At 43.4% G+C, this 25,313-nt stretch overlaps 1 protein-coding gene across 7 annotated transcripts in view; it reads right to left on the bottom strand.

The window, feature by feature from the left end:
* KANSL1L (KAT8 regulatory NSL complex subunit 1 like) overlaps positions 1-25,180 on the bottom strand; it is a 64,938-nt gene extending 39,758 nt beyond the window's left edge. For 3 of the 7 annotated variants that reach the window (XM_068947921.1, XM_068947922.1, XM_068947924.1), the window contains exons 1-3: positions 25,048-25,180; positions 17,983-18,999; positions 3,553-3,694 (exon numbers count right to left, since the gene is read on the bottom strand). In XM_068947921.1, coding sequence (XP_068804022.1) covers positions 3,553-3,694; positions 17,983-18,995 — 1,155 coding nt within the window. In that variant the 5' untranslated portion in view covers positions 18,996-18,999; positions 25,048-25,180. Of the gene's footprint in view, positions 1-3,552; positions 3,695-17,982; positions 19,101-25,047 lie in introns of all 7 variants that reach the window. The other 4 variants (XM_068947918.1, XM_068947920.1, XM_068947923.1 and 1 more) reach the window with 2 other exon arrangements.
* Between the last annotated feature and the right edge of the window lie 133 nt (positions 25,181-25,313).

The raw sequence follows: 25,313 nt of genomic DNA, 5'->3' as shown, positions 1-25,313 counted from the left end.
GAAGAGGTTTATTCCTGTAAGAAACCACCACCCTCTGATTTGAAGTTTGTTATAGTCTTTGCAGCCAAGAAGTTTCTCTGGGGCATTTTAAGTGCTTATTATTCCCGCCCCTGACCTAAACAAAGCATTAAGGCTGTTATTATAAAATTATAAAAGGCCTTTTTGGAATTGTGTCTCTCTCTGATATATAATTTTTTTTTTTTTTTAGGTGAGCATTTTCAGTTTCATACTCATAGAGGCAACCGTCCTAAATATTCTGTCGATCTTATTGTTTTTCAAGACCATCTGCACGAAAGTGGTATCAGTCATGATCCATCATCTCGACCATAAGTCTCCTAAAGAGATAAATATAGCCTTTTATGGTAGGGAAATAACAAGAATTTCAGAAACAGAAATAGGAAGAGAGTAGCCCCATTGTGTTTTCCACAAGAGAGATGACAGAGATAACAACGTCAAAACGCAGTCCTAGGCAATTTCTCAGTTGTTCTGAAGTAAACAAAATAATAAGCAAAAAGAGCTTTGAAATAGTCAAAAATGGTTCCTCAGATGGTCCCATTATTTTGTCACTATCTTGAGCATGTAACTTCAACACTTAGAAAATGCTATCAGACTTTTGCAGGCTTATTCCAAAAAGAAAGGGAAAAGACATATTTGTTTTGAAGTACTGACTGCTATTCAAATATTAAGCAGATATTGAAAGAATGGGATCATTCAACTACACTGTCTCAGCTTTTTCCTTCTAGTCAGAATATTCTATTACAAAGTGAGGGAAGACTGTCATTGTGTGAATTCAAGCAACCCCTGTATTATTCCTTTTAGGAAGACAGACTTCACCTAGACTGCGGAAAATTAAGGATACCATAGTTTTACTCACACTTTTACTCCTGCCTTAGTAGCAACTTGCCCTAGAACAAGAAAGCGATTTGCTTCCAAAGAGAAGACCAGGAGAAAATACGGAATTGCCCTGTTCTCCTTCTGTCTCTCACTTAATCCACTGTTTAAGTCATAAAGACAAAGCTGACGACCAAGAAGCCTCTTAAAAAGAAAAGCTAGCGCTTAAAAACTTGCTTCAGCGCTCAAAAGGCCCACAGAGATTCTGGATTTCCATCAGGCCAACACTAGATCTTCTACATTCATCATCGGTATCATTCTATAAACGGTAGACCAGAGCAGTTACAGAGCAGGCATTATATTCAAGGAAATTCAAGTACAGCCCTCATTTTAATGTGCCACGATAGGAGGGCAAGCTAGCTCAATAGCTTTAGAATATAAGACAGTAAAAATATAGTTCGTGATCACTAGAAGAAGAAGAAGAAAGAGATCCTAAAAAGCCTATGATCACTAGAAGAAGAAGAAGAAAAAAAAAGATCTTAAAAAGCCTAAAATATGAATTCTGAAATCTGAAGAACAGGAAGACAAACAGGAAAAGCAGTCAAATAGGGGAACTCCCTCCCCACACACACCTCTCTCCACTGGATTTTATTTCTCAAATTTGCAGCATTCTGGTGACAGGCACGGCAAGAAAGCACGGAAAGAAAGGAGGGATCTGAAACACACTATGGAAAAGAGAAAGCAGTAGCTGGCATAGAAGAAAAGAGGAAGAATAAAGGATGACCAACTATCTAGGAGCTAAAAGTTAAATTGGTGACAAATCAGTAGGTTCTGGTAACAAACTTCTTAAAAATTTTAAATGTAGTTATTTCGCTTGGCAGATAGATAGATATCTACCTGCCAAACAAACAAAACAAACACACATACGATCCTTTTTAAAAAAAAAAAAAGAAAAGAAAAGAAAAGAAAATCACTCTCAGAAGATCCAGAGTTGCCACTTCTGGGCCCACAGGGACGGAGAAGACACTGTAAGAGACCAGGAAACGGCCCACAAGTTAACCATCTGCGTTCTTGTGTTACAGGTGGGGCATTTTGCTTGAAGTCACTGTAAATTGGCTATGAATCACTTTTTTCCCCCCCACTCAAAACACAAGAAAAACACTTTGAAACCATTAATCACAGCATATAAATTCTAATGATATTGTGTAACTATTATGCAGTCCGTAAATGAAAATAAAGAGCTCTCCTATCAGCCAATGTGTCCGGCGTCCCTCTGAAGCTGCTGCCTTGGTACACTGAATACATATATCCCTCTTCCTGCCCCCTCCCTCCCCCCAAAACACACAGAGCCAAAGAAAATACATGTCTATCTTCTCTAAGGGACATAAAGCCAAATACTCTGAACCCCTCAGCTAGTAAAAGGGGCATGAAGTTTGCAAAAAGGAATGTCACTAAAGATCTCCACCAGGAAGATGACTAGGCTCCAAGCCAACATACCACTTAATGTGAAGAAAATGCATGACTAAAAGAACACTCTTCCTCTCATTTCTCTGTTGTTGATTTCTCCCTGTTCTCCAGTTCACAAAACCTATGCCGTTTAAAGTCTGATAGCTTTTGGTTGTAACAGGGTCCATGTACCTAGTATTTAGGACCAACAGTATGATATGGACATTCTCTTCCCTCCGCAGAACATGAAATCTCTGGCCATTTCTATGGACAAAGAGGCAGGATAGGTTCTCAAAGCTCTTCAGCTCGTCTTTTAAGAAAAATATGATTGGGAAAACGTTGTGAGCAGGACAAAGACAAAGCTGGATATGGAAAGAAGGGCCCTAAGGGTAAAAGGAGAAGAGAGAATAATTCTTTATGCGATCAGAAGGAAATGCTCTCTATAGGGATTTTCCTCTCCATTCTTCCTCCCTCCAAGTCTCAGGTTCAGCCGGATAAAGTCCAAAGCATCTGCTACCTCCTTTTAATTTGTGCTCATTTGGCTCCAACATAAGACAAACCAACCTAAATGAGGCTCAAAAAACGATGAGTCAAAGAGCCCTCCCCTAAGACCCCTTCTTATCGCATCCACCAGAATTATCACAGGTTTTGGCTTCTTGCACATGAGAATGACCTGAACAGCCCATTAAACTGATAGATAGATTATTAATGTTTTAGGAATGTGACTTACCACTGTCTAGCCAGTTTGATTAAAAAAAACTAGTACATGAGTTGTACACATTGGAATTTTAGTAATAATTAATCCTTGACCTGTTCAAAGCACTGTACAAACATTAACTTACTAATCCTCAGAACAAACATTCACTTAAATAACAAAAAAAAAAAAGAAAACCCACACAAAAACCCCACCAAATCCCATAACACAAAAGAAAGATAACCAACCACCCTCTCCTGACAACCAAATCTTGTCTCTTCTATAGAAGGAAAAACTAGCGTGGTAAGTGAAGTACCTCGTCCCAGGTCCCTGAAAGTCACTAACAGGCATAGGAACTTAAGAGTTCCTGGCTCCCAAACCTGTACTGATGCCTCTAGACTACAACGCTTCTTTTAGCCCTTGATGCCTTTCTCATTAACCTTTGCAATAGTATGCAATAGTTTGCTTGGATACCAGAACTCTGAGGGAAAACAAACAACAACAACGAAGAAAAAAAAAATTACAAGATACACTGTCAAAAGATTATTTGAAGAGCCCATCTACGAGCTTACAGACAATACCTTGGTGGCACGTATCTGCCTGTGAAGGTCAGTTAGTTGTTGGATTTTGTATTCTAGTTCTGAAATCTGGGCTTGAAGCCATGTCCAACGGCAGCCAACTCTAGCTCTGTCTGCAAGCCACTTCCATTCAGAAGTATAGCTGCTGTGAAGACAAAATGCGGGTTAGTCCAAAAATAAAGATAACCACATTTGCACAAAAACATTTTTGACAGCTGCTCTGCCTCATGTTGCAAGCATCTCAGTTGCTTTCAGAAGATATCTGATTATACACAGCCAGTTTCACATCAGCTTATTTCTGTAACTGCAGAACTTGCCCAAACCAGTACAACCGAAGTTCGCTGGCTATTCCCAGGCTAAGCCAGTTTTCTGTTATGCGCTATAAAGCCGAGCGCTGGAGAAAACAACCAAACTCTATCAGTTAATGCAGATCACAGACATGTAAAGAATTCCAGTAAGTCCACAAGCAAGAATGAAAATCCTCTTACACCACACTTCCTCCCACAAGCTTCCAGGAATACCATTAGCTAACAATGGCCATCTCGTAGGACAGGATACAGCAATAACCAGCTAGATATCAACTTGCTACCCAAAAATCTCTGATGTAGTTCAGCCTTCCCTGATTTTGTAAGCATAACTGGATAAGCATAGTTTGGTTCGTTTGAAATAATGCCTCATTGCTGTTTACCAACAGGTACGTTTATTAACATAAAAGGTACGTCTCCAAGACGCTTCGCGTTATCATTACCTTAATGCTGTTACGCTAAAATCATCACTGGTTTCAGCAAACTTTACTCAATCTATACATTAAATAAACGGATGGCATAATGGTACCACTCAATCAATCATTTTAATATTCAGACAAAAAACAAAAAAGGTGGGGGAGATAATATAGTGCAATATTTTAATATGCAACTTCTACTAATACTCTATCATTAACTGAGTTTTTTGTTTTTATTTTGCAAGAAAACAGCTGTATTTTTTGCCACTAAAGTTATCAAGTATTTCGCAACAGCTAACTTAGAAAAATTGTAAAAACAAGACCAAATCTCTTCTGGAAAATATGCTTCTACTCAAGCAAGCTTTTGGGGTGACTACTGCATTTGAATCCTGGAGGAAACGACAGGGCAAACGTTGCGCGGGCAGAATACGTGAACCCACCGGGCATGCAGCAGTAAAGAGTTCTGCAGGCAAAGCCCCACAGATAGAGGGAAGGACGGACACTAGCGCTGCCAAGCGACTTCGCAGAGCAACGCTGCGCACGTAGTGCTGTTTCACGCACAGTTTTGTGTCAGCTACCTCACCAACTGGGGGGGGGGGGGGGGGGGGAGAAAAAAAAGGTAAGACGTCATATATAATGCAAAATCTCACAAATTTCAGGTCTACTTTAGCTATCATAAATAGTAAGAACAGACAGTCTCTGCTAGGCCACTTTCAAAATACATAATTTCTCCTTGTTTTACATAAATTATCTTCCAGTTTCTGCCCACATAATTTACAACCGGCTTAAACTCTCTCCTACCCAGCCAAGATGAACATTATGAAATTAGGAGACTGAAATGGCCTGTGGAAGTCTAGATGCTACATGCAACCAAATAAAGTAGATTACAATAGCAAAAAAAAACCCTCCAAGAACTCTGTAAATACAAAAAGATTGTATTATGCTATGTAAGTTGCAAATTCTAATAGTGATTTTGTCCTAGGGGGAAAAAAGAAAGGCACACAAAGTCACTCGGTGACTACCCATTTTTCTGACAGCCCTTCCTTATTTCTCTTTGCTTTCTCATTATCGCTAGCACACAGAAATACCTCGATTACTTGCGTTTCGACCCGGCCCTCTTGACAAGAGCTTTTTCTCTGTTCGCTTTGATCAACGAGTTCTGCGCACTGGCGCTTAAACAAGCGGGGAGGCTAGAATAGTCAGGATTTGTCTCGAGATCCTAAGATGGCAAAAAGCTAGTCCTAAGAGAAGAGCTGCTTAAGGAGGCTATAACAAATCCCTTAGCTAATCATTTTAACAAAACAGCTAAATAGGAATAAAGCAGATAACAAAAAAAAAAAAAAAAGTGCCACGGTGCTAACTTCCATTAAAAAAAAAAAAATCCACGTGGGCAAAAAAAGAATGCAAGCGAAAAAAGGAGAATTACATCTCCATCTAAACACGCCAGGTTTGGGGACAAATGGGAGCGATCCTGAAAGAGACCGAGGGGGATTCCTCTCTCCCCCCCCCCCCCAACCCAACAACAAAACCAGTCTCTCACCAAGACGATAAATAGAAAAAACGACCCGCACAGCTGGGAAACGAAAGAGGAGTGGAAAGGGCCGGAGCTGGTCTTCCGCCACATACCCCGTAGGAAATCGGCACGCCAGGAAAGGACTCCATGCTCGGACACCAAACCACGACGGGTGGCAGAACGGAGTTACTCGAGACAAACAAGTCAACGCTTTCTGTAAATTACTGTCTTACGTATAAAATATCCTCCCCAATGTCGTACCAGAAGTTATTTTTCAAAAATTTGTTTGGAATATGCTTTTTCTTTTTTTTTTTAAAAGAAACAATATTAGATCTTGAATTAATCACATTCACTGGTAGCTCTACTATTACATGCGTGCTTGTTTCCTTCTAAAACACCACGTAAGTATTTCTTAAGGCCTGAAAATAAGTGCAGTATATAATTGAACTAACAATATTTAATTACGCTGTACTAATGACATCCTCAGGCTCCTCTGTGGAAGACTTTCCACCGGACTAAGCACAAACGTTTAAAGCTTGCGCTCATGCCAAAGGAAGCAATTTCAGTCTCCCTTCGCTGCCGCCGCCGGCTGCCCCGCGCCTGCGCCGGCGCTTGGGCAGCTTCGCGGTGACGGCGATTAGAGAAGCGCTCCCGGTTAAATTTAACTCCGGGGGGCGGGGGGGGGGGGAAGGAACAAGCTGGAGTCTGGGCTCCTTGCGCAGCGGAGGTGCCCGGCAGACAGGCCCCGCGCGGGAAGGGGCAGGAGCGCGGTGGGGGCGCCTTTGCGGGACAAGAGGCGAAAGCACAAGGCCCCCGAGCTGCTAAATTCTGCCCCCAGCTCCGCCACTTGTCCCTTCTTTCATTACATTCTTTACTTACCATCTTTGCTTTTAAGCCTGTCTGCAACAGCGTACGTTAAACCTTGTAACGCCTCAGAGGGAGATCAAATCTTTATCAGCCGCTCTGCTAGTCTTAAGGCGAGCTGTTCGCAGGCAAAATACTACGGTAACCTGAGCGACAAATGATAACAACCCACTATTGCAATTGGTGGTGGTGGTGGGGGGGGGGGGGGAAATAAATAAATCTTCTTCCTGGGATGTTGGAGGGTACAGTACAATATTCCCTCAGGAAAAAAAACAAATGAGGCAACAGGAATTTGTGGGGCATCTTTCGGTGAGCAGGAGTAGGCGACTAGCCCCTTTTAACAGGAAGATAACGGGGAACGCCGCGCTCTCCTGGTACCCCTCCTTCTCCCGCTTTGTAGCTTTATACAGAAAAAGCAAGCCGTTTGAAGGCGGGACGAGCGAATGCACTAACACTCCAAATCCAGAGAAGAGGAAAACCCCAAAGGTTACAAAAGCAAGCAGGGCTGTTACCGGAAGAGGAAGTCGGAGCAGGTGCTAAAGCAGAAAGCTCCCTGCTTTGCTGCTCCGTTGGGAATGAGACATGGGGGGAAAAGAAATTGTTCTGTCTGTTCCACTTCCCGTGTGCTCCTTCTGCAAAGCCTCTTCACTCGGTTTCTGTGCTTTTGACTCTAACCTCATACACCCTCAACAGGAATTTCAAAGTCATTCTTCTGCTGGCAACTCAACACAAACCACAGCATCGCGTTTTCAGAGGTTTCAAACGCTCAGTACCGTAGTACATCAAAATATTTATCGGCATATAAACGTACTACCCTCGGGATGATCCTAAATCTGCGGACGATCTTCTGCTTTTATCCGTGACTATTAGAACTCAAGACAACATAGAAATACTGACTTTGTAAGAATAAAAAAAAAAAACAAACCTCATTTCAATTTCCCTAGAAAAACAGGTTGAAACGGCGTCAGAGAGTTTTTCTGGCGAGGTACTGCCCTGCGTGTCTGTTTGGGTTGAGCTGCAAGAGGTCAATCCCGTGCAACTTGTGAGAGAGGAAACAAATAAAGGCAAAAGAAACAACAAGCCACAAAGAGCAGAGACACTAACGCAGAAAGTCAAAGTATGATCAAAAGTACAGTTGGGAAGAAAACATTCAGACTGCGTTGTATCACCCCAAAGCGTGGGAAAGAATTCAATTTGGGATTGCAGACACCAGCAGAGGCAACGTAAGCATTTCACTAAAGCTACTTGCTTTTGCTGAGACTGAAGAGGCAAGTGATGAGCCTTAAATAATACACTGCTATTACAGTCCGTACCATTGCTTGAACTGCAAAAAGGTTTGATAGATTATCGAGATGAATGCTACAGGATACGAATCCTTCCTCTCAACTCTGTGAGCCCTTCCGCACTCTTACCTTCCCCCAAACAGAAAACAGAACTGAGAACAGACTGTGGTTTTAAGTAATCAAACCAGTACCAGAGAAAGCAATAGCAATTTTGATAAGCATTTCCTTCTACCAACGCCTCCATTAGGCGAGACTTATGCCTTCCCGATAGCTGAAGTCAGTCTGTGCCAAGTACAAAACCAGGCAACCTAACGGAGTGCAAAGGGGAACTGCTACCAAAGTTGCTGTGCTAGGCGCACAGTTTTTTTGGTTTTGTTCTCTGTGTGTAGGGGGGTTGCAGTCTACAGGGCATGTAAACCCTTTAGGCAATTTTTATTTCTATAAGCAAACAACACAACAGGCCTGAAAAGCAGTTCCTCTATAAGCAATAACATAATTGTCAAGTTACAGTATGTGTGCAGATGAACCAGGCAGAGAGCAAGGCACCCACACCAGCGGGCACAACTTCTCCAGTTCCCAAACTCTGCATGAAACGTAACACCGGCTGCTCCTGACATCCTCTTGCACTTGTATTTCCTCCTCCATCTCCTAACACAGTGTATTTTCCTCTTTATGCCATGCCAAGTTTCCTTCGGTTTAATCCCCGCTGTTCTGGCATTCCCTACTCAGTTGCCTCCACAGGCTAATTTATAGCAAATGCATCATTTCCTAATCCTTGTTTATTCTCATAACACATGGACTAGTGAAGAGGTGGCCAATGCTCCTCACCACTGAAGCTGCATCCCAAAATGCCATCAGGTGATCGGGAGAGCTCTCAGAGCAGTCTATGGGCTGGTCTGAAGTCTCAGCGCTGAGATTACGGACTGGGTCCGTGGTAGATGCGGTCCCAAAGTGACCTAATGATCCTAACCTCAGCCCTCCCTGCCGGCTCATCTCCCCGACTCGCTGGGAGCCACCAGTCCCGCAGCAGCACCTTCCACATGAGCATCTGGGAGCAAGAAGCAACTCGTAAACTACAGACAGGTCACCGTCAGGGTAAAAAGCTAATTGTCTTCCTTGGTGGGAATCACTGGAAATAACCGCAGACGTGTATCATTTTGATGAAGGGCACAACTCTGGAAATTGAAAAGCCAAAAAAAAATCAGAAATTTGTCCAGAAACTTTAAACCCCATCCAGACACCATATGACTCATGATGAAATTCATGAGGGTTAAGACACACCGGGGCGGGGGGAAGGGGAAAAAAATCATACATCCCCCAGTTCCCTCGGGAGGCTCACTCAGTTGTACGGAGATACAAAACGGTTCATATTTACCATGTGGCACCGCATCACAAACGCTAAACAGCAAACTAGTACCGCGAGGGTCCCAGAGGACCGGAGCTGCAAGTCTGAACTGCCCGAACCGGCCCTAACGTTACACGAGCGTTACAGTCAGCTTCTCGGTGACTGAACACATGGCAACGCTCAGAAAGCGGCTGCCTTGAATACCAACCTTTTTTTGCACGCCATTAAGGTGAGCGCAGGGCTTCTGCTACGTTCTGACAACACGTTAGTGAAATTCAGCAGGCCCATTTCTCTTCCCCCTCCAAACACTGACACTTAACAAGATAACACCTACGAAAAGTAGGAGAAGGAAAAGTAGGAGAAGGTATCGTATCAAACATTTAAATGATGTGACTCGAGAGAGACAGTGCACCTATTTCAGATAGTCTTATGTAGGTTTTGCACGCACCCACTCCCAAATAAGCTTCCAACACTTGCAATGGCTGAACAAACACGCCCAACCATGAAATGACCTGTAAATGCTTTTCAAGGACTAATTCTTCCAGCACACCTACTTAATGTTCGTTTTCAGAATGAACTACCTCTGGTTGCTGCTGAGGCATTAATTCCTTGGACCAGTTAACTGTTAAATCCATAATACTCACATAACTGAAAAAGGAGCGAGTGCTGTTTTATGAACTCGATGTCTCCTGTGCGTTCCAAAAAGTGCAAAAAAGATGCAAACAAACATCCTCGTGTGCTATCACACCTGATCAACACGATGTAACAAAACACCATTTACTCTTAACGATCCTCTGTAAGCCTTTGTTCAGACCGTCCCTAAGCGCTCGCAGCAGAACGATGGCAGAGAGCAACGTGCGGCCGGTTTGTGATAACCGGCACCAAACCAAGCTAGGTGCTGAGACAAGGATCAATCCAGGGAGGCTCTCCGGGGCTCAGAACTGTACCGCTGTCTCTGCAAAGATCCGCGGTCAGGTCATTCTTCTCAAGCCATCGAGGAAACCTCTCTGTCTTGACGTTTAATAGAAATTTCTACCTGGCAGGGATTTTCCCCCGAAACGCTGCACGGCTTCTGAATAGATGGGTTACACTTCTCCCTGCCGTCTGCAGACATCAGCAACTGTTTATCACAACAATTTCTGGCACCCGCGCCCAGGCCCGCTGTCTTTGACGTCCTCTTGCCATTTAATACTTTCAGAATCGCATCCAATAACGTAGGTTGATACCGACACATAATACGCACCTTGTTTTCCCAAGCTGAAAAACGTTATCCTGCTGTACACTTCAGCGGAGCCAATGAGGCCTAAGGGAGCTACGCAATAATAGCTGAAGGTATCAATTATAACTCATTTTCCCCTGAAAAGAAACTTCACGGTACAGAACTACTTGGGGAGAAAGAAAATAGCAACAGAGTCAGATTTTTATGCCTTCCACAAATCAGTTTGGAAGGTGCAGAGGGAGGAGAAGAAAGGGGAAACCAATCCCCGGGGAAAAAAAGCCTATAGGAGCTAATGGAAAATATAAACAAACAAAAGGGAAAGTAACTGCACGCTCCATTCAGTTTTAAATGTCTGGAGAAAGTTCCTGAGGAGAATCACGCTGGAGCTCTATACGCTCCCTTATCTGAGAAACTGCATCCTCTAACTTAATGAGGTGTCATTCGGCCAGCGAGCGCCAGCCAGCCCTGGGGTTCCTGCACAGAAACCCACAATTATCACCTGTCTTGTATTAACAATGGAATTGTTACAGCTACGCTGAATCGTTAACTCAATTTAGGGTTCAACAAAAGAAACTACAATTTCAGATTCTTAAAGCAGTGCTATCTGCTTCCACGCTGAACTTTCCCAAGGGCTGATTTTATGACCCGCTAGGTACTTTTCAATTCTGTTTACACAGCTCTTCAGAGCTGTTTATGGTAAAAGGCTAAATCGGTTGCTGGAGGTGGGGGTCAGTTAGAACATTAACTGCACAAGAAGTAAAAACTTGTGGAAATAAATAAGCAGCCACCTTTCCTCTTTTGATAATAATTAAAAAAAATAAATCTGCAAAATGCATCTCTGCCAATACCACTTGGTCAAAGTAATTAAAAAAAAAAAAACAAACCCTGTAAGAGTGCATGAGATCCCCCAGCTTCTTCCACTAACCTGTAGCATGCTGTTGAGATTAGATCACCAAGGAGCAGACAAAAAGCAGGTAGTGCGGATATGCAAGGGAAAAACTCAGGAACACCAGGGCTACCTGGAAAGACGCTTCCCTTCTTGCTTTTGCAATGGCACGCATCAGTAGCCCAACCAAAAACCCCAGGAGCAGAAGCCTAGAAATTCTCTTTAAATAAATATTACACAACTGCTCTCGGAAAAGAAAGGAAGTAGTGCGACAACTGGATCTCCTATTTAACAAAAGTCAAGAGAGAGCTTACAGTATAATCCTTTAAAGATACGTAGAATGGAAAGATTATCCAAGCAGCATTAGCAGTGCTGCCTCGCCACTGGCAAGTTGGTCGCGAGAGCTGCACACGCACTCTTACAGGGGGGAGGGAGGGGGTATGGCATTCCCAGAGCACCTAACCCCAGCTTGCAACTCACTCCATCTAGCTCTATACGACAAGTCAGATTTCGATGCAAGAGACGGACGCAAAGCTTCTTCTTTTCTGTGCAGGAGACTTTCTGAGCACAAAACTTAGAACAGTTGATCCAGAACTGAGCTGCTAGGTAAAATGTCTGGAGGAAAATAAGTTCACAACAAAAGTGAAAATACATTTACAGCTATTTCAGTTTAAATAAAAAAGAGCATAGGTCGGTATATTTAAATTTGACATCTGAAGTCACATTCCTAATCCATATTTAGCAATATGAATGAAACCCTGTTACAGGAGAGCATTCCTATTTTGGGAAGTCTTTATGCACACTTTTTATTTCATGTGAAAAGGAAAGCATTTAAATGATTTCCTGAATCAGGAGGGACCCAAGTACACTGACTCTCAAAGGCACTGGATGTATCCCTTTGAAGTAGACTCTTGTGAAATCAAGGTTATTTACAAAATTAAGTAATGATTTTCTTATTTTACACGATTTTATCAAAGATAGTTCATCGTTATTTGTAAACAAATCTTAAAAAAAAAAAAAACACACATTTCATGGCTTAGCAGAAGTAAAAAAGTTAGACATAAAATACTTATTAATCAGCAGTTCACATCAAGAACCAAAAATCTACCATTTAATAAAATGTGCGAGATTATCATGTATGTACATGTGTCTGATTACTAGATTTTCTCTTTTACTGTCTTGACTATGTACTCAGTTGTCATTCAGGAGTTTTTATTTAACTGCCAAGTTTTTATTTAATATGCATTCAACAGTTATCTACCTCGTGAGCTTTGACATTCCCAGCTCTGAGATTCCCTTGCAGGTTATGACTTGTCAGACTTTCTGCCTTACATTGAAATCTTTCAGTCTGCTTTCAGCAGCTGCAAAAATATTAATGTAATTACAGGTTAGAAATCAGGATCATCACTCACAAGAGCATTACTCTGGTATTGCAAGAAGTCAGTCTTGCTCAAAACCAACTTATTACTGCTATACATCAGGCCGCAAAATGAAAACAATAAATGCATGTGGGACCCTAAAGGAGTTGTAAGTCCATCTTATCGAAATCCAACCGAGTAAAGCTGAGTATATTCTGAAATAATACATGTATCTCTAGAACGAAAATAGAACGGAATATAAAGCTAGCTTTTCTTTCATTCCCTGGTAACGATTCTTCTCCCACATCCTAGTGACAGGAGCCAAGAACTGAGAGAATGGAATTCATGAAAAAGCAACGTATAAAATGTTTCAAAGTCAGTGTATTATTAGCACCTGTGAGTCTATACTTATTCAAAGGTCTCACATTAATCTTGTATGTAAATAAGACATTTTCCAGACTTGTAAACTAAACAGGCCTTAAAAACAGGAAACAATTGGGGTTTTGTGCATGAAAAAAACCACACACACACAAAAAACCAAAAAAACCCAGAGAGCAGTATTTAGTCTTGGCAGACTCTCCCTCTCCCCTTCCCAAAAAACAGACTTCAGTTCTCTTATCAGGTATGAAGTGAAACTACAGCTCCGAGTGGAAAATTAGGACCCAGTCTTGTAAAAACAAACAGCTTCCCCTTATAATAAGGCTCAAAGACAGGCAATAAACCCCAGCCCTTAAGCAGTGCCTTCTGTAGTACGGCCCAGAGAATTGCATTGATGTTGCTCAATTAGCCATGAGAAAAATGCTAGGAAAAATGGCAATAATCTAGAACAAACAGATTAGATCTGAAGATAACAGTCATAATATTTTCTTCCTTCCTGTATTCTCTCCCCCTTACCGCTCCCCCCGCTGCCAAGTATCTGTACTCAAAGCAGATTTCCCATCTTGTCTCTTTCCAACTGGAAATCCAAGGGCGAGAGCAGGGAAAGAGAAATTAAAAAAAGGCAGGGGGGATTTACTATCTCTGCACATTCATCATAAAATTTTCCAGGCCCAATAAACCCTGTGGGCATGGAAAAAATGTAACAGTGCTTCTTCGTCAGGCTTGAAATTGCTGGAAGATAATCAGTAAAACATGTCTTGCAAAAATCAGATGGAAAGCATAAAAATATTTCAGAAGAAAAAAATCCACCAAATGACGCAAAAGGACTGAATTCAAATGGGGGAAAGGAGGATGGGGAAAACAGAGCAGGGGACTGTTTGCCCAAGAACTGCTTCAGGAAGGCACATCAAGCCGGACTTTTTGCGACTAGACAGACACCTACTTGTTTTGCAGAAAACTGTATTGTAAGAAGCTTTTGTCACTTATCAATCGGGTACATACATTACTATTTGACGGCACGAGCAGCTGTGCCTTCAAAGGATCGCAGTGACCTATCTTTTGATCTTGAAAGATCGTTCACTTAATGCAGGAAAGAAGAAGTTTTTGTTAACCTTGCAACTTCCAAGCTTTCCCACCTAACATCATCCCAGCATCGGCCTTCTTCGTGGTGCAACTGCAAACAACCAGAACTTCAAACCACATCAGGAGCACACATAAAATGCATGGATAAGGACGCAGAGCAGGCCTAGAAAGCTATGATATGCAGTGTCCACAGCAGAGCTGTGCTGTTGACAAAGTTCAAGTATCCTCCCCCAAATCACCTTGTCTGAAATCAGTATGTATCCATTTGTATGGGTAATCTTGATCATCGGGAACCACAAAGAACGAGAACGAGTTCCAAGTAAGTCCAGCTGGTGAGATGTTGAACTTCAGGTGGCCGATCTGAGGGGTGACGTCCTGAGGGAACTACTTACACTCAGCTGTGTGATGTCCTCCTTAGGCCCTCCATCCGTTTTGGTTACTGTCTGGAGGGAACCTAACACTTGCCTTTGAGAAACCAGACAGGAATACTGTCACGTCCCCTACGTAGCATCTCATGGAATTTCCTCTCCCAAAAGCTGGAACAGTACTAGAATTTAATACAAAATACAGATGAAGATTTGGTTCATTGCCTAAGAAACCTTCCATGAAAGTTGTGACACATTAAAGACATTCATGAGCTGACAGTAGTAGCAAAATGATAAAAATTCCTGAAAAGAGCCAACTATTTTTTCACATTTCTCTGTGGGAACTACTACAAAAGACCACGTGTGTTCTGACTGAGCTCCTGAAGTGGCATGAGGCTTTCCAGTTACTCTAGAAACTAGAGAAGTTCAGTAAGTATTGTCAATTATCAACCACAAGATTTGAGCTCACTAGGAGACCAAGAATCCCTCGTCTGAGGGCAACACCTATGTAACGGCGTCACGGACGAGCCAACGGTCCAAACGTCTTATAATAGCTATTCACAGCTAAACAGTATAGGTATTGAAATAGATGGCTGAAGACAATCTTACTTGAGACAAAGCAGTGAGATAGAGCTCAGCAGAGCTTATGTCAACACTCATTGGGCAAAAATCTTTTCACGATAATGAGAATGAACAGGTTCAAAATGCTAAAGACACCTCCAGGTTTTTTCCTATCATGAAGAACTTGGAGCAGGAACCAGAACCTCTCACCCTTCTGACAGGGCACAGACTGTTGTCAGGTAAGTGTGGTAACTAGAAACACCTTCCCCCTTGCACACTGCATTGCCCAAAAAAATTTAAAAAAAAGCATAGTCACAATTATTGGCTTGAGTTAGATGCACTCAGTAAACCGGAAATTAGTTTCCTTCAGTCTATTTCTTTTCCTCCAAGATCAGACCCCTTTTTTGGTGCATACCACCCAGTGATGGCACAAAAGGTCAACAGAAACCATTTGAGTGACAGGAAACCAGAACACCCTTCCCCGCTCATCACAACATTAACAGAAGCTTAGAACTTCTACCGCTGAACATGAAGAACAACGTCACAGCAAGGAAGAGTCTTCCCAGATCAGCAAAAGTCTTCACTATGAGAAATAAAAGTCACAAGCAAGGAAGTGAGTTTTCTCTCACCCACATAATCATATTATTTCTGGAAAGCGCTGAGAGTCGGTTCCCTAGGAGAGAAAGGCATTTCAAAGTAGCATAAATCGACTTAGCAAGAAATAAAAATGGATCCTAACTTTTTCTGTTTCTTTTGTCCAGCTCAAAGGCCATTCAAAGGACCTTAAAGCTCAGAAAATGGCAAATCCCAACAACTGGGCTGGTCAGTAGCTGACATACCTTTGCCATCTAGCAGAAGCACAGCCTTCAGCCAGAGAGACAAATCTTGGAAAGGTAAAGCAAGGAAGAAAGCCGCTCCAAGCTTAAGAAAGTGATAAATTCAAACGAGAGACAGCCTGTCCTCACTGCAATGTTAATTCAAGCATCGCCTCAGCCTATGCACACAGATTTAAAAAAAAAACAAAACAAAACAAAACTTCAGCTTAAATTAGGTGGTACTTTAACCCTGAGCTGGCTGGTCCCAGGGCACAGCTCAAACACAGGTGACTTGCATTTACAAGGCAGCCGGGCCTTAGCTATTGCACACTGCTAACCTGCGGCCGGGCTGTTGTTTTACAGTAAAAACATAAAAAAAGGGGGGGGGGGGGACGGGTTGCACTCGGTCAGGCAGACGATCATCTGCCCAGTCTCCTCTCTCTAACAGCGGCCAGGAGAAGTCTAACAATAAGGCAGGCATGGAGCAGTACTCCTCCAGGATACTCCCCAGCTTCCAGCACATGGCAGCCGGGGGATTTCCTGAGCCAGAGGTGGTGTCTTTGTATTTAATAGTCCTCAGTGGATTTTTGGCTCAGTGCAACAAAACACACTGAGTAAGCTTTATGTGGAAAGATAACTGCAAAAGCAATTGAAAAGGCAGAAGACAAAATAAAGGTGAAGGAACATCAGAATTGGAAACTGCAATATCCTTGGCAAGAAGGGGAAAAAAAAATTCACGTAAAAACTCAATCCAAGTTTTAGACTACCCACTGCCCTTTGAGAATCAGAATCCATTTCTCATCAGTTTCTCCTATTCAGTTTATGTAATCACAAGATAAGAATCTCAGCGGCAGAACTATTACTCAGAAGTTCAGCCGTATCAGCTATGAGAAGGATGTTGATTCTGCTATGCTGGGAAGAGCCAATGATGCCGTTTTTCCATTAAAAATATTTCAGAAGGAGAACGGAATTTGTCTGCAGACTCAAACCTTTAGGGTGATCATAACTTAGTCGGCAATCCATTATGCTTTGGTTTAGTCTTTAGTACAGCATTTACCATTCTGACAACGTGTAAAAGAAAATCAACACTCATTTGTACTTTGCTTTTTTTCTCCCCATCTGTCTTCCAGACCTACGGAGTTCAACAAAATGCAGTAGCGATTTGAAACTACAACCCTGCTAAACTGCAGCTCTCATACCTGAAGCTAATAAACACGTAATAGGGCACAGCTCTTTTCAGACAGCGCAATTTATGATGAAGCTTCCCTGATCTCTACTGAACATTAAGCTTTGCAAGAAACAGACCAAGAAAAGAATTTTTGTTAATGTTTATTTCTCCCCTCAAACTTCAGTGTCCCTCTTAATACTCTCCAGATACTTCTTAACAGCAGAGACTATAATAAGATATCAGGAAACGTTAAGTCTAAAAAACAAAGTTTTTGGACAAAAACGGTCCTGACTTCAAAGGCTAGAAACGTAGGTGCAATGAGGCTCCTACTGAGCTGCTGCGCGTAGAAATTTCTTTTGTGCGTGTCACTGTCCTGATAGCTAGCTTTTTCAGTGTTACATTCCCCCAAACACTGGACGGGTTGACATCGGCATTAGAGGATCATTTTCACTCTTTATTGCATAGCAGTGGATTTTAAAATCCTGATATTGACTAATTCTTAATACCTCACAAGAATAAAATTATTTTTATACCAGGCAAAAATATCATTTAGAGCACTTCTATTTAATTTATAGCATCATCTTAGTATTAAATAACTGGTGGTGTTAATGCAATGCAAATTGATAGATAAGACTACAAATATCTAGCTCTCTACAGTCTAGTAAAGTAACTGTTCTTTACATGATGGAACTAGGAGTTCTTACTTTCTGCCTGGATCCTGCCAAACCTAGCTCACGCAGGCAGTCCTGCTGATTTCAGTAGCGCTATCTATTGAGTAAGGGACTCACACAAGAAGGAATTTGCAGGTCTAGACCTTTCCGGCTTGACTTATAACCACGAAGCACATGAGTCTAGCAGTTAATTTAACACTTACGCTTCCACAGTCGTTCCTGCAGTCTGCTCATCGCAATCTTCGTCTGAGCTGCTACACGTTGCGTCAGAGTCCAGATCCTTCTCCACGCGAGACAGCAGCCCTCCGGCAGAAAGTGCAAACCCCCGGATTTCACCCGGCGCAACGCAAAATCCGTTCTGTACGTCTTTACTGGAACTATCCTCCGAAGTAGCCACGCTGTTTTCTGGCCAACCCTCCGTACACCTAAGGGAGCTACTGTCTGAAAACCTGGCTGCTTCGTGGAAAACCTTCATTCTTTGTAGCTGATGTTTCACAAAGCATTTCAGCTGCTGATCGCAGTGTTTGATAACATGCTTTGCAAGGAGCATTTGTAAACGTTTCTGAGTTCTTTTGGCGCGACTGATCTCCATTTGTTGCTTAGTGACACACTGGAGTAAGCGAGCATACACCTCCTCCCGGGTGCAGCTCAAAATCCCTTCTGGAGGCCTGTGAAGGATTTGGTGTAATAAATCCCCTTTTTTTGTTTCGGCACAGACTTCCAGAGCCCTACCCAAAAACCCGTTCTTCTTGTACCATTTACCGCTTAAAAGCTGCGTTTCTTCTGCGGTACTGGATTCGGTTACACTTGAATCCAAAAGTCTATGCGTTTCTGCCAAATTCGGAGACGTGGTCTCTGAAAAAGTTTCCCCCTTGACCTGTTGCTCAGGTTGTGAACGACTAACCTGCCCGAACGATGTGTCAGCACCATTACGTAAGGAATTCCTCATCACGGAGCAGTCCGGCTCTCCAGATTGCCTTCGCTTACCGCTTTTGTTGCTAAACGCAGAATTGGTACTCATTAACAAGACAGACTGATAGTGCTTGGAGGACTGTGGAGAACCAAAACGCTGCCCACTGAAGAGATCATTCCTGAGGCTGGGCTCAGCAGTGGGGAACCCCAGGACCGAGCACGTAATCCGTGCGATGGGATCCTCTCGCATCGCCTCTTCCACTGCTCTGGAATTTTCCATGCACAAAGTTGTATCAGACTCCATAGCTCTAGAGGACAAAGAAGGTGACAAGTGGATACCATGACCTTTTGTTGCTGCCTCTCTGAGGGCTGGTGTCATTATAGCTACTGTACGCAGTTTACAGCAAACCTGAAAATAACATGGGCCATGTAAATTTTCTCATTTTAACGACATCATATACATATAGCAATTCTGTCAGGTATTTCATTTTTTAAATCATTTCAACATTATTCAAAGATTTCGTAGAGAAAGCAAATTATCTACAGAGCACGGATAGACCAGAGAGATACCCTCGTGAGTCACACAAGAACAATCTGTTTTTTCTTTATGTCACACAGAGGTTGTTCCAAGTGCAGTAAAAGCTTTAATGTCTCCGGGGAGTAGATGTTCATACCTCGCTGCATTTCTGATCCTATCAGTCTGAGAAATAAGGCCCCCTAAGTTCAATATCTAACTTTGCCTAAGCTGAAAAACACGACCATAAGCCATATGACTGGAAGGACGCATTTAAAAAGCGCACGCGCGCACACCCACCCCCACACCCACTCTCCTAAAACTGTGGCTGGATTTTGGTTTAAACTGCTCTGGAATTAAGTATTTCTTTTAATTACATTCGGTTTTCATTCCAATTTTTTAGAAACTTGAAATGAGTCAACGACAGTGTCAAACGGGAGATATGCAGCTACCTATTAAAAGTCTGGCAAAGCTGACCACATGATGAAACACTCTGCAACAAATTCAGGGTTACTATTTGGAGAAATATGTTATTTTATCCAATGCTTGCTGTATATAAACTTACATTAACTATGTTATATACACCCTCAAAGGCACTTTAGAAAACAATCACCAAGGCTAACGCTTTAAAAAGAGAGCTGTAAGTTCTAAGTGTTTCCTACAACCTTTCCTGTGCTTTGCATCCAGGTCTTCTTCACTCACTGGGCACCGTTCACATAATATAAAAACAATACCCTGATAACTCTTTGCAAACAAGAACTCTTTGCTTTTACTCAATCTCTTTTGCCTGTGACGTGAGGTGGTTTGGATCGATGGCTCCCAAACTTCTGGGATCAAAAGACCAGTGTCGGACCCTTCCCCGTTGCCGGTCAGCAGCTGTGCTGCCATAACGTATATTACCATTTCGCAGCCCACGGTGCAGGAATCTTTGTTTTACACCTTACTTTCAACTTTGTTTAGGAGACAGTTAAAAATACCCCAAAAGAAATTTACTTGGATGTGGCCTGCAGAAGCCTGCAAGATAAGCTACCGGCTGTTCTTGATTAAGAATAAATCCAGAAACAACAGGAGAGCAGCAGCAGAAGTGCCAGGAGCACAGTATTCCCAATCTTCTCTGTTTAATCTGTCTACTAGTTGAGTACCTTCTCCTCCATCTAATATCTTCAGTTCTTTTGATCTCCACAGCAATTGCCTAACGCAGTAATTTTCAATCCACAGATCCTGTAAGGGGTCAATACTTCTGAGTTCATCATTTACAGATCTTAAGAAAAGCTAACTCACTGTCTGTGAGTCTTGGCTCCCTCTTAACTGCAAGTTTGCACCTTCAAAGTAAAAACAATCAGGGCGGATGTGGAAATAAAAAAAAAAAGAGTTGAGAAGTACCAGTCTGGATACTTTCTCCTTAACCCTCAGGACACCAAGCAAAACAGGAAGGGCCACGTCCTCTGGTCCCCTACGCTAGGGACTGTCTGTATGCGGCGTCCAGCTTCTGTTGCTCCCACACGCGTCTGCTGTGAGGCTCTTGTGAGCCTGCTGTGAGGCTCTTGAGACAGCGCTCTCAGCATCAGCTTGACACACCACTTTGTGTCTTTCCGCTCTCGTAACTACAACGTTTTCAAATTCATCTTAAAAGAACTAACAGGCACAAGATTTTTTTAAATCCAAGAGAATATGGATTCACCTGCCCGTGCCTCCTCCCTTAGCAAACGGTAAATGACGTGGGGGGTTGGACTAGATAATCTCCAGAGGTCCCCTTCCAACCTCAACCGTTCTGTGATTTAAAGTAAAAGTGATTTGATTTAGCTTTAGCGAATTGAGGTTAAAATTAACGGAGAGAGAACTGCCTCTTCTCTGAAACCCACACTTTCTCTGTGGCTTTACTATGAACTCCAGAGCGAGCTCCCGCATTAAATCTTTCCCTGGGAACCCCAAGAAGATCTCTCAGATCCCAAGATCTGTCAGTGGGTTATCTAAGCATACCGAGTAATGAGGTTAAAACTTCTGTCTTAACCATCTACCTTCTTTAACCTGTGCGATTTAATAATGGATGACTACTCTTGACAGCTAGGAAATGCCCACACACAGTACAGCTACTGCTCAAACAAATGAGAAGCTTGGGGACAAGTTGCTTATTTCACATCTATATAAAGTTAGAGGCTATTTCAAAAACAAACAAAAAAAAAAGGCAGCATAAAATTCGCACACAGAAGTGTCGTGTTTCGACTTGATCACATTCCCTCAAATACTATATATGCTTCTGGTACACTTTCAAATTTCCTAAATTGCAATGAATACCATTTGCAAATTACTTTAAAGGGGTTTTTGAGTTTTGAGAATTTTTTTTCCCTTTTCAGGGGAAAAAGGGAAAGGAGAGAAAAAAATCAAAGTACTCTCAAATCAAACCACTAGCATTAAGCTAAAGAGCACCAGGCAAACCACTAGCTAATCAGGAGTTCCTGACATAAGATGCTTAAATCATAACACAGCTAAAAAATAAAGAAAATGCTTTCCAGAAGAGAGCTCTATTAACCCCATACCCAAGAGCTTGCAAGCCTCCCAAAATGCTTCTGCCCTGAAGACAGTCATATAAGACACTTCAGATGTGTCCCTCTAACTTCAGTGACATCAAACAGAATTTAAAAGCTGGTACTGTCCCAATCTCCAGTCTTAACTGCAGACACCTCGGCATTTCTCCAAGAAGTTCATACCAAGAAAACCCAACTTTGTCATTGGCATATAAGCAAAACAAAGCATCATCCACAAAAAGGTTTTAAAACATTGAGTGTAAGTACTTGGCTCCATAAAAACTGTAAAATTTTCCTGTTGAAAACCTAGGCATTTTTCATTTCATTTTGGCAGAAAGCAGCAAAAACAGTTTCACTCCACCCTTATTGGAGGGGAGTTCCCAGAGCCAAGCCTATTACCTCTTCCAATAAAAAGGGGGGGGGGTGGAGGGGGAAACAGCGCAATAGGGTGTCTAGGAATAGACTGCAATTTCATTCTCGAAAAAGCTTTTCTGTCACAGGTAAACCTTTTTTAAAAAAGATTTTTTTTTTTCCACCGTCTAGTACCTGAGGTTTCCTGTGCCAGCCTGCAGGCTGCCACTTTTGCTCAAGGGCCCTTTCACTTTCTGACACCCCCCCCCCACACACACTTCGTTACACACCGCTACAGACACTGCTTCGGAGAGTTTTTTCTGGGGGGAGGGGGGATTTGTTTTTTAATGTTTCTCGGTTTCTGATCTGTTGGTTTTTAATTACAATAATACTTTATTTACATTGAGGGGATGTTAAACACCTCTGGACTGCCCTATTGCTCTTCTCTCCTTGTGAATCAAGTCGCTTTTTGTCACCCCAAATACCTGAAACTTTGTTAAGAACAAGATTTCTGGAGACCAAGATACGATTTTTATATTTACTGTTTTTTGCTTTCAGATTCAGGGCCTTACTTTGCCTACAAAGCATATTTCATATTAATATATCTAAACGGTTCCCAGGTTCTTCACAGATTAACACTATTTCAGATAGATGAGCTTCCAGTGTTTATTCCCTGTTTGTACAGAGCTTTCAGACAGCAAAGCACTTCAAAAGCAACAAAAAGTTACTGGCAGCGATGCCTCACGTAATAGCCAAAAGTAAGCTTCCCCAAGCCATGCCCCGGGGAAGGCATCTGCTTAGGTACACTTCACCTAGCTCCCAATTTTCACAAAACTCCTAGGATCGTGATGGTCTCTAAAAACTCCCCCCTCCCTCAGATCCATTTGATCCTTGCTCATGAATTTCAAGCCAATTGGCTGAAAGAGAAGTCAAACAGCTCGGCAGCATAATCTTCAGTTCCTTATAAAATACAGTTTGTAGCAACGACCAGAAAAGAGATGTTGGTCCCACTGGATACGTCCTGGTTAGGAATACTGCACTAAAGGAAAGAAAACTATATTTAACACACCTGGGACTATTCCTTAAGGAAAGGAATTAGAGTAGGCCGCTTTTGTTTTCAGTTCAAAAGCAGCACAGTTGCTCACGGCGCGTATTTAAACTTTTTTGTATTTTGTTCTATTAATAGACGGAAAAAAAACAGGTCTATGTGGGGAGTCTCAGCTTTCAGCAGCGCTCGCTGTGCAGTCAGTACTATATAGATAAAACTGCAAGCTCCAGTGTTTCTGCTCCCCAGAAGATATAAGCATAAATTTCTCCTCTTTGGAAAAAAACACCTAAAAAGGATTTCTCTTTGAACAGTAAAAGAACTCAATTTAAGACGGACCACCCAAACAGTCTGAATCATAAAAAAACATCAAAAAGGACAGACGTCAAGGGGAACTCATTAGTATTCATTTATGATAAAAATCCATGACTCATTAAAATCTCTGAACAAAGTTGTTTTTCTCCTTGCTCATCAAGCGCTTCTGAACAGAAGATCACATATTATACCCAAGTTTATTATCGTTCCATCAACTAAGTCCTGTTCACTCTATAATACCAAATCACAATGTCTTTTTAAGATATGCTAAAATTAAAGGCTCTGCATTAAATAAATCACACACGCCTCTCTCAATACGTCACATATGTCTCTAACATAAATATTTGTAATACTTTTAGATCCATTGTAAGGTCCTTGTGGACATTCCAATTATCCTTTTGAATGTCATTCTTTGAAGAGGGCCATAAAACCTGCTTTTAAACACGACCAGTGCAGCTCTTAGAGACTAACTAAGACGACTGGAATTTAAGCTCCCCACATCATTTACAGGATTTCACAATGCAGACCAATAAAGCAGGAGAGTCATAAGGCCCACAGACAGCTTTCCAAGTCTGCGCACTTACTAGCAATAACACTATGCTTTATCCAGTTTCATTTTCAATATTTACTTTTATTAAATTAAGGGGGAAAAGGAAATCCAATGTTCCTTTGACAGAAAACAAATTTCAGCTACTTAGTCACTGGAGTTTGATTTTGCTCTAAGGTCTGCTGCGTCGTTTCTCCTCGCTGACTATCAAGCGCCTTGTGATGTTTTATTTTGGGAAACGCTTCCACATTTCGCAAACGGGGAGCTGATGCGCTAAGCAGATTAAAAGGCTTGCTCAAGACCACACAGGAATTCGGAGCGCAAGCTGAACGATGCACCGGGATTTCTGGCTGGGCGCAGAACTTTACGCTCCGCTTCGTTACACGCGTGGACGTTACAAGCAAGGGGGCTGCAGTTTGGGAAAAACGACTCGGAGAGACGCACCGAGCGCCCTGCATGCCACCTGAAGGCTAAGGAGCCCGTGGAAGCGCCTTCAGCTTGACTCTCAGTGCCAAATTTCAGCCCAGGAAGAAAACTGCAGGTGAGAACGCACGCCCAAGCTTCCCATATCTCTATCGAGCCAATCATTAAAAATAATAATAAAAGCGAGTGTTACTGCAACGCCGTGCAGCAGGCGCGGGCACAGGCAGGCCGGGGGAAGGCGCGCCGCGCCGCGCCCCTCCCCGCCCGCAGGCCCCGCCCCCCCGCAGGCCCCGCCCCCCACGCGCCGCCACCGCCCCCCGCAGCGCCCAGGGCCCGCCCCCACCTCATTGAGCGGCGGCCCCGCCCCGCGCCCCAGACCGTTAGCCCCCCCCGCCCCGCCCCCACCCCAGTCTCCTCCTCGCGCATGCGCACGGCGCCTCGGCGGCGGCGGCGCCGCCACCGCCGCGGGAAGCAACTGCCGCCCGGCCCCGCTTTGACCTCCCCCCCCCCCCCCACACACACCGCGCCTCAGCGCGGCGCTTCCCGCTCCCTCGCGCGCAACGGCGGCCGGCCAGCGGCCCCGCCGCCCGCCTCGGGTCCGTCCTCCCCCCCGCAACCGCCAAGCCCCGCGCTTGCCTCCGCCCGGCGGCCTCTCCACAGCGGCGCTGCCGCCTCCAGCCCGCGCGGCGCGGCGCCCACTGCCGCTGTTGAACAGTCCGCGCCCAGCTAAAGCGCCGCTCGGGCGGGGAGGGCGGAGCCTCCCCGCCGATGGGGGGGGAAGGCGGGGCCGGGGCAGGCTCCGGCCAATCCGTCGCGCCCGGGGGGTGGGGCCAGGCGCCGGCCCGCCATTGGCGCGACGCCTGACGGTGGGGCGGGGTCGTGTGCCCGCCCCTCCCCCCCAC

This window comes from Struthio camelus, chromosome 6 (genome assembly GCF_040807025.1).
Source record: "Struthio camelus isolate bStrCam1 chromosome 6, bStrCam1.hap1, whole genome shotgun sequence".
NCBI classification, from domain to species: Eukaryota; Metazoa; Chordata; class Aves; order Struthioniformes; family Struthionidae; genus Struthio; species Struthio camelus.
This window is presented reverse-complemented; position numbering and strand designations above follow the sequence as displayed.